Genomic DNA, 12,698 nt, shown 5'->3' with positions numbered 1-12,698 from the left:
TCCAGGAACGTGAGCGAGCCCTGTGCCCCCCCCCCCATGACTCCCCAAGTCCTCGGCTTCAGGATCCCCACGGCCCTCAGAAAGCAGCCGACCCCCAGCACGGCACCCGCACCCTCCGTCAGCAGGCTGGCATTTATTTGACCAGTCCTTGAGGATTCATTGAACAGTCTGCAAGAAAACCAGCTCCCGTGCCCCATCTCCCTTCACCACAGCCTGCATGGGGCATGGGCACCTGCGTGGCTTAAAACTGAAGGAAATAAATATCTAGGTAGACTAGGGAGGGCCGAGGAGGAGGCAGGGAGCTCTGGGCCCTGGCGCTCGGCACAAGGAGCAGCTGGTGTGTGCACGGTGTGGGGCTCATGCACAGGGAGCAGCGCTCAGTGCCAAGCAGGTCACCATGCCCGGGATTCAAGGGCACAATGACCCGCCCCAACGCGTGCGACCCAGTACAGGACTGAGCTCCCGAGGAGGGGAGAGGCAGGGTTTGCCCAAGCCACCGAACTTCCTCTCCCAACCATACCCTGCTGTGCCAGCGCCACAAAACCAGGGGAGCCAAACAACAGCGGGCAAGAGACCAGCGGAAGTGGGGGCGACTGGCCACCTGTCAGTTCTAGACTTGAAATGGACCTGCCCTTGCTGAGGCAGTCTCTGGAGACAGGGATGGGTGGATGGGTGCAGTGAGGTCTGTGCAGAAACCGGGGAGCACCAGAGGTCTCCCTGGCTAGATAGGCCAGCGGCAGAGCTGTGCTCTTCCTATGCTGTCCCATCGCAGAGCCAGAACCAGAGGCGGAGGCTCCCCGGCACCACGGCACAGGCTTGGACACTCAGGCCCAGGCACTTAAAACGAGGCAGGGCTGCAGGGCATGGGAAGGGTCCCAGAGAGACAGAAGTCAGCAGCCCTGACTCGGGGGCACTTTTAGACCAGATGCCGTCAGCACAAAGGAGAGAGGGCACTTGGGGGATTTGTGCTTAACGTTATGCACGGTCCTCCTCCCTGTCTAACCCGAACCTATGGTGCAGAAGAAGTGCGAGGCCTCGGAGAAGGCCTGCGTGGGCGTGGGAAGGGGCGCCCCCGTGGGCATCAGAGCCAACGCCCAGCGCTTCCCGTCCCCTGCCCACGTATTCTGCACACTCAAGGCAGGGAGGCCCCTGGGTCACGCAGTCTTGGCACAGATGCGCCCCGGCTGTGCGGCCACGGCGGCCGGTTCAGATCTTGGGCCGCCAGCCCTTGATGAACTGCATGACCTTCTTGACTTGCAGCTTGGTGAGGTGGAAGTCGTCCGCCAGGATGTCCTCGCTGAGCTGCACAAAGATGCTCCCGTCGATGCGCTCCCGGGCGAAGAAGCTCACCACGTCCTCCGAGAGCCCTATGAACCGCAGGCTGCGAGACACCTCCTCCAGGGAGAGCGCGGACAGGTCGGCGGGGGGCTGCCACGAGGAGGCGTCCCGGCCTCCCAAGGCCACAGCTCCATCCCGGGGACTGCCCGGGCGCCCTTGGCCGAGAAAGAGCCGGGCTCCCCCTGCCTCGGGCCCCGGCAGGGTGGCAGGCGACAGTGGGGTGGGGGCCTGCCGCAGTACCAACCCTTCGGGCTCGAAGGCCTTGGTGGCGCCGAGTGGCGAGAGGCAGGGTCCAGGCCCGGGAGCCCCTGCTGCCCGGGGCTCCGGACAGCGCAGCAGCTCGGGCTCTGGAGAACTGCCCTGACCCAGCTCAAAGAGATCCACAGGCTCCAGGGCTGGCTCCTGCCACTCAGAGGAGGAGGAGGAGGTGGGGCAGGAGGGGGGTGGAGCAGCTGCATAGGCCTGGGCTGGGGAGACTGGGCCTGGGGAATAGGCAGTGCTGGAGGTAGCCAGGGGGCCCAAGGAGGTGGTGGGCGGCCCGGAAGAGGTGGCCGCTGAAGGGCCCGAGGGGTAGGGAGAACCCGAGAATGGGTTGAGAGCTCCAAAGGGAGCAAAGCGTTTCTGGGGATGAGCGGGCTTGAAGAGAGGCGGGCAGCCATGGAAGCTCTTGACGGTGGCATCCGCCCCCAAGAGGGAGGCAGCTCGGCTGCTCAGCGGCTCCGCCGGGGTCCGGGAGGCCTGGCTGGGCTGTGTGGTGGAGGGCAGGGGCCCTGGGGGCGGGCGGCTGGAGGTCTCGCCCACCTTGCAGTCTCCCCAGGTGCACGGGTAGCAATAGAGGGAGTAGGCATCCGGCGACGGGGAGCCACTGCCACTGCGGGAACCCGCCCTGCGGGCACAGACAGGCCCACACAGGCCTCTGTCAGTCCCAGGGGCGCTCACTCCCCCCCCTAGGGACCACCCCCCCCCCCAGTCCTTCCTGCCAGCTTCCCCAACCCAGGTCAAAAAAACAGAGAAAAACTAAATGTTTGCAAACAGCAAGGGGCAGGCTCTCCACAGCAGACTCCCAGGCTGGAGGGAACCAGTGCAGCGCTCCCTGCCCATCACCATTTAAGAAAGCAAGCAGCTGAGGTGGGACGGTGCAGAGTGGGCCCTGGGCTGCACTGCCCTCGGACCCTCCTAGACCTGAAGCCCAGCTCGTCCTGAGCCCTGGCCCCGCCCCACCCCACCCCATCCTGCCGTGCCTCGGTCCCCCTCAGGAGGACCGGGGTGGAGAGAGGAAGGGACTCACCCATCTTGGACACCAGCAGAGTAGAAGGAGAGGCTGGAGCTGGGTGAATGGCTGGGCTGCAGCTTGGGGAAGCGAGGGGGCACCGGGGGGCTGCCCGAGAGGTGGCCGCTGCCACCGCGGGGAGGCACAGGTGGGGCATTGAGCAGGCGGCACTCCTCCTTCACCTGCAAGCAGAGGGCCGTGACCTTGGCCCGGTCCCAAGCAGCTGGGCACGGCGGGTGTGGGGGCTGACTCTGTGCCCCACTTTGCCAAGAGCTGCTTTGCCCTACCCCAATTGCCCTACCCTCTTGGGCCTATTTCCTCCACAACACACAGGGCCTCCTGTTGCCTTGGAAACCCGTCCCACTCTGGGAGAAATGTGGAAGCAATCAGGGGCAGTGGGAAGTGCCCCTCCCTCCTCAGAACTGGGAATAGAAGGGGAGGTGGGAGGGAGGCCTGTGAAGTCCCCCTAGGCGAGCACCCCGGTGTGGACACTGGGAGCTGAACAGGCAACCCCTGCGCTCCGCGGGCAGATGTGTTTGGGAGAGTGGTTCAGCCAGGTTTCCTTAGTGTAGAACTTGCACAGGTCGGTGCTCTGGGACTCCCAAGGGAGGGGGCACGTGTCATGGCCAAGGACTACTGCTCCGTAAAACCTCTGTGTCACAGGTTCTAGGCTCATCCCGCCTTCTCGAGGCCAGGGACCCAGCGGCACATTTGCGCCCACAACGCCCCAGGCCACCACGTGGGGGTCACCGCGCTTCCCCCCTCTCCTCCCTGGCTGGGCACTCACCGCCTCGGACTTGGGAGGCACGGGCGGCGGCGTCTCGAGCTCCCGACGCGGCGGCCCGGAGGCTCCGAAGGAGATGAGGTCGGGCCCGGGCGGCGCCTGGTGCGCCCACAGCTCCTCGTAGGGGATCTCGGCGGGCGCCGCGGCAGCGGTGGGCTCGGGCGCGGGCGCGCCAGCCCAGTCCGGGCTCACGTACTCCTGCTCCCCATCGGCGGCGGACGCGGGCGGACCGGGGGCGCGGGCGGGCAGGTGCGTGCGCGGGGGCGCGGGCAGGCAGAGGCGCGCGCGGCGCGGGCTGGCGCAGTCGTCGGCGAGCTCGGCGGGCGCCTCGCGCACGGCCGTGGAGTACTCGTCCGGGTCGAAGCGCTCGCGGCAGTAGGAGGCGCTGTCGCGCACCAGGCGCTCGACGCGCGGGTCCCCCGCCAGCAGGCCCTGCGGCAGCGCGAAGCGCGGCGTGTCGGTGAGCAGCAGGAAGTGCAGCGGCGCCGGGCCTTCGCGGCGCAGCGCCAGCCCCAGCACCACGGTCTTGGAGATGATGCTGACCAGCTTGTAGCAGTGGCCCTCGCGCACCGGGTGCAGGTCGTAGGGGTTGCGCGGCGGCCGGCTGGGCACCAGCACGTTCACCGGCAGCCGCACGCGCTCGATGATGGCGCGCACCGTGTGCTCGCCCTCCTGCATCTGCAGCTCCAGGGGGCTGCGCGTGCTGAAACGGCCCTGGCACTGGAAGGGCAGGCTCAGGCTCTCGTTGGTGCGATGGTTCATGCAGATGAGGCAGGGCATCTTGCCTTTGATGGGCCGTGTCCCCGCGCCGCCGCTGCCACCACCGCCGCCGCCCACGCCCGCCAGCGCCCCGGCCCGGCCCAGCCTGCGCAGGAGCGTGGTGAAGCGCGAGCGCTCCTTGGTGCTCTTGGCGCACAGAATCTCCGCCTGGCCCATGAGGGTGAGCTCGTCGCCCGCGTGCAGCGTGAAGTTGTACACCTCGCTGTCCTCGCTGAACTCGCCGGACACCACCTGGGGCCCCGGAGACAGGGCGGGGCCTCAGCCGAAGCCACGCGGCCAGCCCTGCGGGGCCATCTGCACGTGCTCCGTGGCCCTCCCAGGCTGAGACCACACGGGGCTGCAGCCTAGGACACCCACGTGGCCTCCTGGGGCAACCCCGTGCTGCTCATTGGAGAGCAAGCTGATTGAGTGAGCTTTACCCTGTGGCCTGTGGTGCTGCTCACCGCCCCCCTCCCCAACGAGGCGACTCCAGAGCGGAGGAACTGACGGGAAAGAGGGGTTTGTAAACAGGGGCGGCCACTGGGGCAGCTAGGGTGCCCTTGAAAGGCCCCCAAGTTGGGGGGTGACCCCTGCTGCTCTGCCCTTCACCGGAAGTCCTGGGCCCTGAGCCCCCTGCCATGCTTTCTGGCAGAGCCGGATTTACGGGGGGTGGTTGATGGTCCCCGGAAGCCACGTCGTAACCCTCCCCCTCCTGGTCCCTTGCCCCTTAGGGAAGGGGCAGTGTGGGGTCACAGTGCCGGGCGTGGGAAAAGCTGACCTTGACGCTGAAGGTGATGGCTTCCATCACAAAGATGCGGTCCGGGAAGACACTGGCCACCTCCTCCACGCTGCTGAAGTACCTCACTGGCTCACGCACATCCCGGGCCTGCTCCAGGAGCTTGAACTTGCCTGCACGGGAAGGGGGAGTAGCACAGGCTGCTGGGAGCCACGCCTGCATCCTCACACCCCCATGGTCCCTCCTGCTCGCTGCTCTGATGTCAGCCGACCCCTCGGGAACTCGGGGCACAGGAGGCAGCTGTGCACAGCACAGGCACCCCAGCCTCAGTGAGGAGGTGAGCACAGATCCCCGGCGGCGAGCGCCCAGCCTGCACCCAGGGAGAGCTAGTGGTGTGCTGAGGCCAACAGAGGCCTGCCCAAAGAAACCCTGCGCCAACTGGCCCCACACTCCCGGGCGCAGAGCTGGCCTCTGCCCAGCCATCCGTGAGGCACAGCGGCCTGGCTCCCAGCTTGTCCCCAGCCTGTCCTCTGCCTCTCTGGGTCCTTAAGGGCCAGAGGTCCTTGGTCCCTGCCTGGTGTTCTGGCGTCCTGTGCATCTGTTCTGGGCTGCTGGTCCATGGCGACTCAATGGGCAGGCAGAACAGAGGCCCTGGGAAAGCTGCCCTGAGCCCAGAGCTCTGCCCTGGTCCAACATCCCATCCACTGTCCCAGAGTGAGGCCACTTCCCGCAGAGGAGGGAGGCCTGCCCAACCAGCAGACGTGGACTTCAATGAAGTGGTCCCAGTGCATGCTGGGACACCCCCATCTGCGTGAACTGGCTGCCCTCGTGGCTGTACCTTTTGTGTGCCCACCTACACGCGCACCAAGAGGCTGGGACCGCCCAGGCATCGGAGGGACAGCCTCTACACTGGCTTGCCCCACGGGGGAGGCAGACAGGGAGGCGGAGCAGACAGCCAAGGGCTGCGAAGGGGCGGGGCGTGCTGTGCCAAGGCGCAGGACTTCACGCCTTTGGAAGGGGCGTTTCCAGTGAGGAAATCCCATGATCCAGGCTGAACTATAGGAGGATACCAGAGGCCAGCGGACAAATCATCCAGCCCCAGGTCCCAGGGAGGAGCCTAACAGGAGCAGACCGCCAGGTACCTGGAGTCAGGGAGACGCCTCAGACCTGGGGGACTGAGTGAGGGCAGGTGTGAAGGGAGGACGGAGGGGCCTGTCCTCCGGCCCCCAGCTCATCCCACGTGGCGATGCAGAACTCTCAGGCAACGATCCGAACCCAGAAGGAGCATGTTGTGGGGCTGGGCAACCCTGCAACCCTGCGGGGGGGGGGGGGGGGGGGCTGGCTCCAAGGTGCTCCTGGGGCAGGTGTAGCTGGTGTGGAAGGAGAGCCTGGGGACACCTGGCCGCTTCGGCCCTGGGGCAGGAAGAGGAAGAGCAGAGGCTGTTAACCCTTCTGCTCCCCGAGACACACACACACACACACACACAGGTTTCTGGAGCCCCGCAGTGCAGCCAGAGAGCCAGATGGAGATGTCCCGGGCAGAGCCTGAGGCACCAACATCCAGGAGTGGGATCAGAAAGGACAAACCAAGAAAGACAAGGGAAGAACAGGCACCCGGTCCTGCCGTCACCAGTCTGGGACCCTCCTGGGATGAGGCCATGGCCCTGGCAGGCAGCAGGGGTAAAACCAGAGGGATCCAGGCAAGGAGCAGGGGTCTGGGAGTTAAGAAGCAGGCCCCGCAGGTCTGCCGCCATCTGACCGGGAGTAGCCCTCCCCCCGCCCTACCGGGGTCCGCACACAGCACTCTGGCTGCAAGCAGCCAGGCAGTGCAAAGTGGCCGCTGCCCCCCCCCCCCCCACCGCCGTGGGGCGATTTGGAGCCAAGTCAGGGCTGGAGCCGGGGGAGGATGTGGCAGGCAGGATCGATGTAACCATGGCACCCAGCACCACCCCCTCGGCCACAGCCCGGAGCCCAGCAGTGGCCATTACTGCTGGGAGGAAGGAAGGGAGACCTCCCGGGACGGACGCTCCGGCCACGGCCAGCCGCTTCCTCCCCCTACGGCTTCCTCTCCTGCCTCCCGCTAGGTGGGACCCCTGGGCTGTCCCCTGAGTCTCCAGGGACCTGCCCTACCCTGACCAGCCCCTTCTCCCAGTCCTCGCCCCCTCCCCCAGGACACAGTCGTGTTCCCCTGGTCCCCCTTCCAGGCTGAAGCACCTCACCCGCTGGAGCAAGGTCTGGTGTCACCCCCCACCTGGTGTCTGCCCCGCAGCTGGGGTGACAGCACAGGCTTTGGAGTCCAACAGCCAGTTAGCTGTGTGACCTCAGGCAAATTACCGGCTGTCTGGGAGAAGCAGGTGTCCCTGGCTCCTGGAGAGATGGGCCAGAGTCACCAGGCAGCGCCCCCAGCCCCTCCCCTCCCCCGCCTTGCTCTCTCCGCAGTCCACAGCCGGCCCCCCTGCTGGCCCAGGGCCATTATTAATTCATAAGGAGGAATCGTTACACTCAGAGACTCCCCTTAACCCACCAGCCCCTCCCCCACCCAGGGCCTCCACCTTCCAGCCCCCACCAGGAGGAGAAAGTTAGGGCCTGGGCCGTGACACCCCACAGCCGCCACTCGACACACACAGTGATGAGGAAAGCGGCTGGCTCTGGGCCCCTGGGGCGGGGTCCCCCAGAGATTCTGTGCCTTGGTTTCCCAGTTTTAATGACACAGCGGAGGTGGGTGCCTGCGCTCACATTTCCACGGGGGCTTTTGCCAACGTGTGCTTTTCTTAGCCCCAGGAAGAGCACACTCCTCCGGCTGGGCCATTCCCAGTCTAAGCGGCCCCCAAGGGCTGCAGGACCACCGCAGACCCAGGGACACTGGAGAGCTGCCCCCTCTCTGATGGTGGATAGGGCCGTGGAGGTGCCCACTTCCTGGGGCCATGGTAAAGAGCAGAGGTTTGGTGGGGGGGCCCAGCCTGTCCCACTGCCTAGGGGAGACTTGGGGAGACCGAGAGCCACAAGGGGCCCAGCCCTTGCTAGAGGCACAGGCAGTGTGCCACCTGGTGGCCAACACAGAACTGGAGCGCCAAGAGCCTGCTTTCCTGTGAGCTACAAGGAGTTGACTTCTTCCAGGGCTGCTATGAGGACGACACAACACGAAGGCTCAGTCTGAACCCAGCCGCTGTGGGGTCCTGGGCTTGCATGGGGGCGCTCTACCATGGCTGCCTTGCAGGGTCAACAGCCTTGCAGTTCCAGCATGGTGCAGCAGGGGGCGTACCTTCGCTCTTGGGGAGCAGGAGCCTTCACACCACACCATATATAAAACAGGCCAGCAGAATCTTCCAAAGTCTAAGATTTTAACGTTCACTTATCAAGTCACCCAATGAAAACAGTAAGCTTAACACAAAAATTGTGGGGGCCAGGATTCGAGCCCCAGCGCCGTGAGCACCCCTGCTTCCGTGGGCTCCAGTGGTACCACCCTGATGGATACTCTATGAAGCTCTAACGAGGGGTGAGGTCTGATTGGCGGTGACTGGAGGGTGTGGGTATTTTCTCATCCTTACTGTCAAATCTATTCTGAGACAAACTGTGAATCAAACGTTTGTAAAACCATGAGCCACCCCAGGGCTCCAGCAAGCAGCATGGGAATTGCTGGGCCTCCTACCCAAAACCACCAGCCCCGCCAACCATGCCCCCGATGTCCCCGGGGGCTCCAGGGAAAGGGGGTCACCACGGCCCGCCCCCCCCCCCCCCGCCACGGCTCCCACCTCCCACCTGGGTACTGCAGAGGGATGTCAATCTTGGGCCCGATGACGTAGTGGCCCTCCTCCAGCGTGTGGGCTGTCACCGTGGTCCATTGGCGACAGGAGTGAATGAGCAGGACGTCTCGCTCGCTGACGCCCTCCGCGTACTCCCCTGGGGGAGGAGGACAGGGAGAGGGAGGGTCAGGAGGGGCCTCCCCTCCACGACCCCTGGCCAGGTCAGCAGGGCTCCAGGGACAGGCGGCTGCCGGCTGCGGCCTTGGGGCTGGCTCCTGGCGCCATCCCCACAGTCCCTCCCCTGTTACCCCAGCCAGACCCGGGCCCCTGGGGAGCAGGGTGTGGAGCGCTGGCAAGGCGGGGAAGGACGACAAGCAGGGTGACCCTGGAGTGGGCTCAGGATGACAGCAGAAGCCTCAGCTGTGGGTCACCGGGGCCAGGAGAGCGCAGGGCTCACAGAGCCCTGGCTTGCGGGCGGGCCGTGCCCAGGAGAAGCCCCTGACGCCCAACCCCACCACGGGGAAGTGCCTCTCCCTCTCCCAGCTGCTCTTCATCCTCCTGGTCACAGGGCCGATGGCTGCAGGGGGAACAAGTCTGGGGGGGCTGCACTGGGACCGAGGTGTTGGGAGGGGCCCGGGCTCCGGGGCTCCAAGCCCAGCAACGGTTTCCAGGAGAGCAGGAGGCACCGCGATTCCAGGAGGCCGAGGGGCGTCTCCTGGCTGCAGCGGCGGAAGGAGGCGAGCAATGACTTCCCAGACAGAACTTACCAAATTCCTGCCACCCAGGCAACTGGGAAAAGGTTTCCTGCCTTGCCTGGGGGCTCCATGTCCTGTTTCTTCGTGGGGTGCGGGGAGGGGGGAGGGATTGGCTCCCACTGTGTAGGGGGTGCAGGGTATGGCCAGAGCCTGCCCCTCACCTCCTGGGGCACAGGGAGCTCTCTTCTGTCTCGCAACCCCCTGCTACAGCCCTCCGCAGGGACAGGCTGCAGCCACACAGACACACGCATTAGCCATGGGTCCTGAGCAGCAACCCCCCAACCACAACAGCCGCTGACAGGGGCTGTCACCCAGGCCACACGGCGCCGCGTCCTCCCAACGCGGGGGTGCACGCGGTTCCCATGCGGCACTCATGTTCCCATGGTGGCCACGGCCACAGCCACGTCCTGCCACCCACAGACGGCTGGGCCACAGCGCGAGTTGTCCTGGGCACAGGCATTCATTCAATCAGGAGTTTTTGTCGGGCAAGGATGCCCTGCCCCCACAGTAGCAGGCACAGCAGGGGTGTTCCCAGGTGCCCAGGGAGCCCAAGGGAGCCCGCGCGGAGGCTGCCGGGGCACAAAGACCCGCCCCCCCCCCCCCAGGAGGTGGAGAGGCCAGGCGGTGGCGTGGGAAGTGGCTCATCCCACTCACAGGCAGGCAGCCTCAGGCTCACTCGCCCACCATGCTGCAGGACCCCGGCTGGATGACCAGACAGTCTGCACCCACCGGCCCTGCGCCCGCACACGCGCCCACCCTTGCAGCCGGGCTGGAGGAGGGGCCCCGGCGAGAGGCGAGGAGCCTGCGGCCCGCGGGCCCCATTAGCATTCAGGGAAGCGAGTGTGCCAACGCGGGCCAAACCCCTATTCTTCTCGCACACAAAACCCCCGGCCTGGCTGCCAGCCCCGTCTCCCTCCCCTCCCCCAGCCAGCAGCCCCCCTCCCCCCAAACGGTTCCCTCGCTCCCTGCGGCCTCCGGGCGTCCCCTCTCGGGCCCCACGCACGGTCCCATCTGCAGAGCGGTCCCTTGGAGAAGTGGGACGAGACGTAAGCGGGCCAGGGTCCCGGGGGGCGCGCCCGGCCGCCGCACCCGTTAGCTCCGGCCGCTCCGAAGGTGGCCTGCGCGCCTCCGGGCCCCGAGGGTGCTCCCTGGGACGCGAAGGCTGAGTGAGAGGAGGGTCCCCGAAGTGGCCGAGTGGGGGGGCGGCGGCAGAGCCCGAGGCCCCGAGGGGTGCGGGAGGATGGAGGTGAGAGGCGGAGACAAAGGGATGGAGGGGGCGCGGCCGAGGCGGGGGGACCCCAGCGCGAAGGGGAAGGGGTGCACCGACGGGGCGGGCGCGGGGCCCGGCTGCGCTGCGGGCTCCAGCTGCGCCGGGAACTCTGTCGCGAGCCCCGTCCGCGGTTTCTGACCCTGCGCCCGTCCGCTGGGCCCAGGAGGCGGACCCTGCGCTCCTGGGCCCCGGGTCTCCCCCAGCGGCGCGCAGCGCCCGCGCGGGGAGCGGGGAGGCAGCGACCGCCCGCTCCTCCCGGCTCCGCCTCAGCTGCCCCGGGATCCTCGGCTTCCCGGGGACCCAGGCCCTCCCTGCGCCCCGGTACCTGGCCCGAGGCAGGCAAGCGTGGGCAGGCGGCAGCGGCTGACGATGAGGTCCAGCGGGAAGGCGCCCATGCTCCAGCGCAGGCCGGCCAGCCCGGCCGCCAGCTTCTCCATGGCATGGGCGCGCCCGGGGCCGCCGTCCCGGGGCCCCGACGGCCAGTCCCGCGCGGCCGGGCTCCCGTGCCCGCCACCTCCCGGGGCCGCCGCGGCGCTCCCCCGAAGCCCGGCCGGGCGCGGCGTCACGTGCTCGGCCTCCCGCGGGCCCGGCGCCCGCCCCTCGCCCCACCCCCGCGGCGCCCGCCCGCGGCCGCGCCAGTCCCGCCCCGCCGGCCAGCGGCGCTCGCGAGCGCCCAGGTGACAGCCGGCGGCGCGGGTCCTGGGGCGCAGGGGCCCGGCCCGCTGTCCTCGCCGCGCCCGGGCGGGCCTCTGGGACATTCACGATCCCGTTCCGCCGAGGCCAGGAAGCAATCAGGACTCGAACCGGGACCCACCAGGAATTCCCGGCCCGGTGGAGCTCTGCCAGGCGCCCGCGCCCCCGGCCGCCCAGATAGGGAAAGTGAGGCTGGACGCGCCGCGGGTGCGGGGTCCTCTGGCTCGGGGCGCTCCGGGATCCCCGCCCTCCTCGGAACTCGCGCCTCCTTTCCCGCGCTGCCTCCCCTCGGGGATCCCTTCCGGAAGCCGCGGTCCCGCGACGCGTGTGCGGCGCCCTCTGCGGGTGGCCCGGGCCGCCGAGGAGCCGGACCGGTCCTTGCGCGGTCCTGTGACCCGCACCCAGCAACGCACACCGCACCCCTTCTTGCAGGGAGACTGGCGTCTGCCCTGATCCCCAGGGGAAGGGTCGGCGGGAGGCGCACCCCGCGCGCGCGGGCGGCAGGGGGTCGTGGGGCCGCGCGTCAAAGTGGGGCTCCGAAAGGAATCAGAGCTGTGGCCCGCGGGCCGCCTGCCGCGCCCGGCCCTTCATCCTTGTACCCAGCTCCAGCGCTCCCGGGCTTGGGCGGGCGGGGCCGGAATGAGGTCTTTCCCAGGGCAGTGGGAAGGAGAAGCTGCAGGCCGGGAAAAGAGGGGGTGATTGTTAAGCAGCCACAGGGGTGCGCACTGCCCATCTCAGAGTGCCGGGTTCGAATCCTGCCTCTACTTCCTGCTTTTGTGCGCCCTGGGTGGTGGCAGGGATGCTCATATCCTTGGGCCGCTGCGCCCACATGGGAGACCCACACTGAGTTCCCGGCATGTCTGGAGTGAGCCAGCTGACAGAAGCTCTCTGTCGCTTTGCCTTTTGGGTGAATTTAAAAAGTAAAGCTTTTAGGGCCGGCGCTATGGCATAGCGGGTAAAGCCACCACCTGCCATGCTGGCGTCCCATATGGGCGACGGTTGGAGTCCTGGCTGTTCCACTTCCCATCCAGCTCTCTGCTATGGCCTGGGAAAGCAGTAGAAGATGGGCCAAGTGCTTGGGCCCCTGCACCCGCGTGGGAGACCTGGAAGAAGCTCCTGGCTCCTGGCTTCAGATCAGCGCAGCTCCGGCCAATGCGGCCAGTTAGAGAGTGAACCAGCGGATGGAAGACCTCTCTCTCTCTCTCCCCGCCCCCTCTCGTTCTCTCTCTGTGTAACTCTAACTTTGAAGTAGATAGATCGATCTTGAAAGGAGGGGGGGAGGTTTTTTATAAAAAAATAAGGAGGAACCAGCATTCCATATCGGAGTGCTGGTTGGAGTCCTGGCTGCCC

General features: G+C 67.1%; 1 protein-coding gene across 2 annotated transcripts; it reads right to left on the bottom strand.

Annotated features, from left to right (window-relative positions):
* Positions 1 to 121: 121 nt before the first annotated feature.
* GAREM2 (GRB2 associated regulator of MAPK1 subtype 2) lies at positions 122 to 11,092 on the bottom strand. 2 transcript variants are annotated; one of them, XM_062210149.1, is made up of 6 exons: positions 10,981 to 11,092; positions 8,647 to 8,787; positions 4,930 to 5,060; positions 3,396 to 4,403; positions 2,627 to 2,790; positions 122 to 2,224 (listed from the first exon to the last, which is right to left on the bottom strand). In XM_062210149.1, exons 1-6 carry the CDS (start codon positions 11,090 to 11,092, stop codon positions 1,207 to 1,209), a joined length of 2,574 nt encoding a protein of 857 aa, XP_062066133.1. In that variant the 3' UTR covers positions 122 to 1,206. The 2 variants fall into 2 exon arrangements, with proteins under 2 accessions (XP_062066133.1, XP_062066134.1); XM_062210150.1 differs by lacking the exons at positions 8,647 to 8,787; positions 10,981 to 11,092 and adding an exon at positions 5,467 to 5,485 and having other exon boundaries at positions 122 to 1,740; positions 2,140 to 2,224; positions 4,930 to 5,063.
* Between the last annotated feature and the right edge of the window lie 1,606 nt (positions 11,093 to 12,698).

Source organism: Lepus europaeus, chromosome 13 (assembly GCF_033115175.1).
Source record: "Lepus europaeus isolate LE1 chromosome 13, mLepTim1.pri, whole genome shotgun sequence".
NCBI lineage: Eukaryota > Metazoa > Chordata > Mammalia > Lagomorpha > Leporidae > Lepus > Lepus europaeus.
The sequence above is the reverse complement of the archived record's forward strand: the minus strand, read 5'-3'. Positions and strand labels throughout refer to the sequence as shown.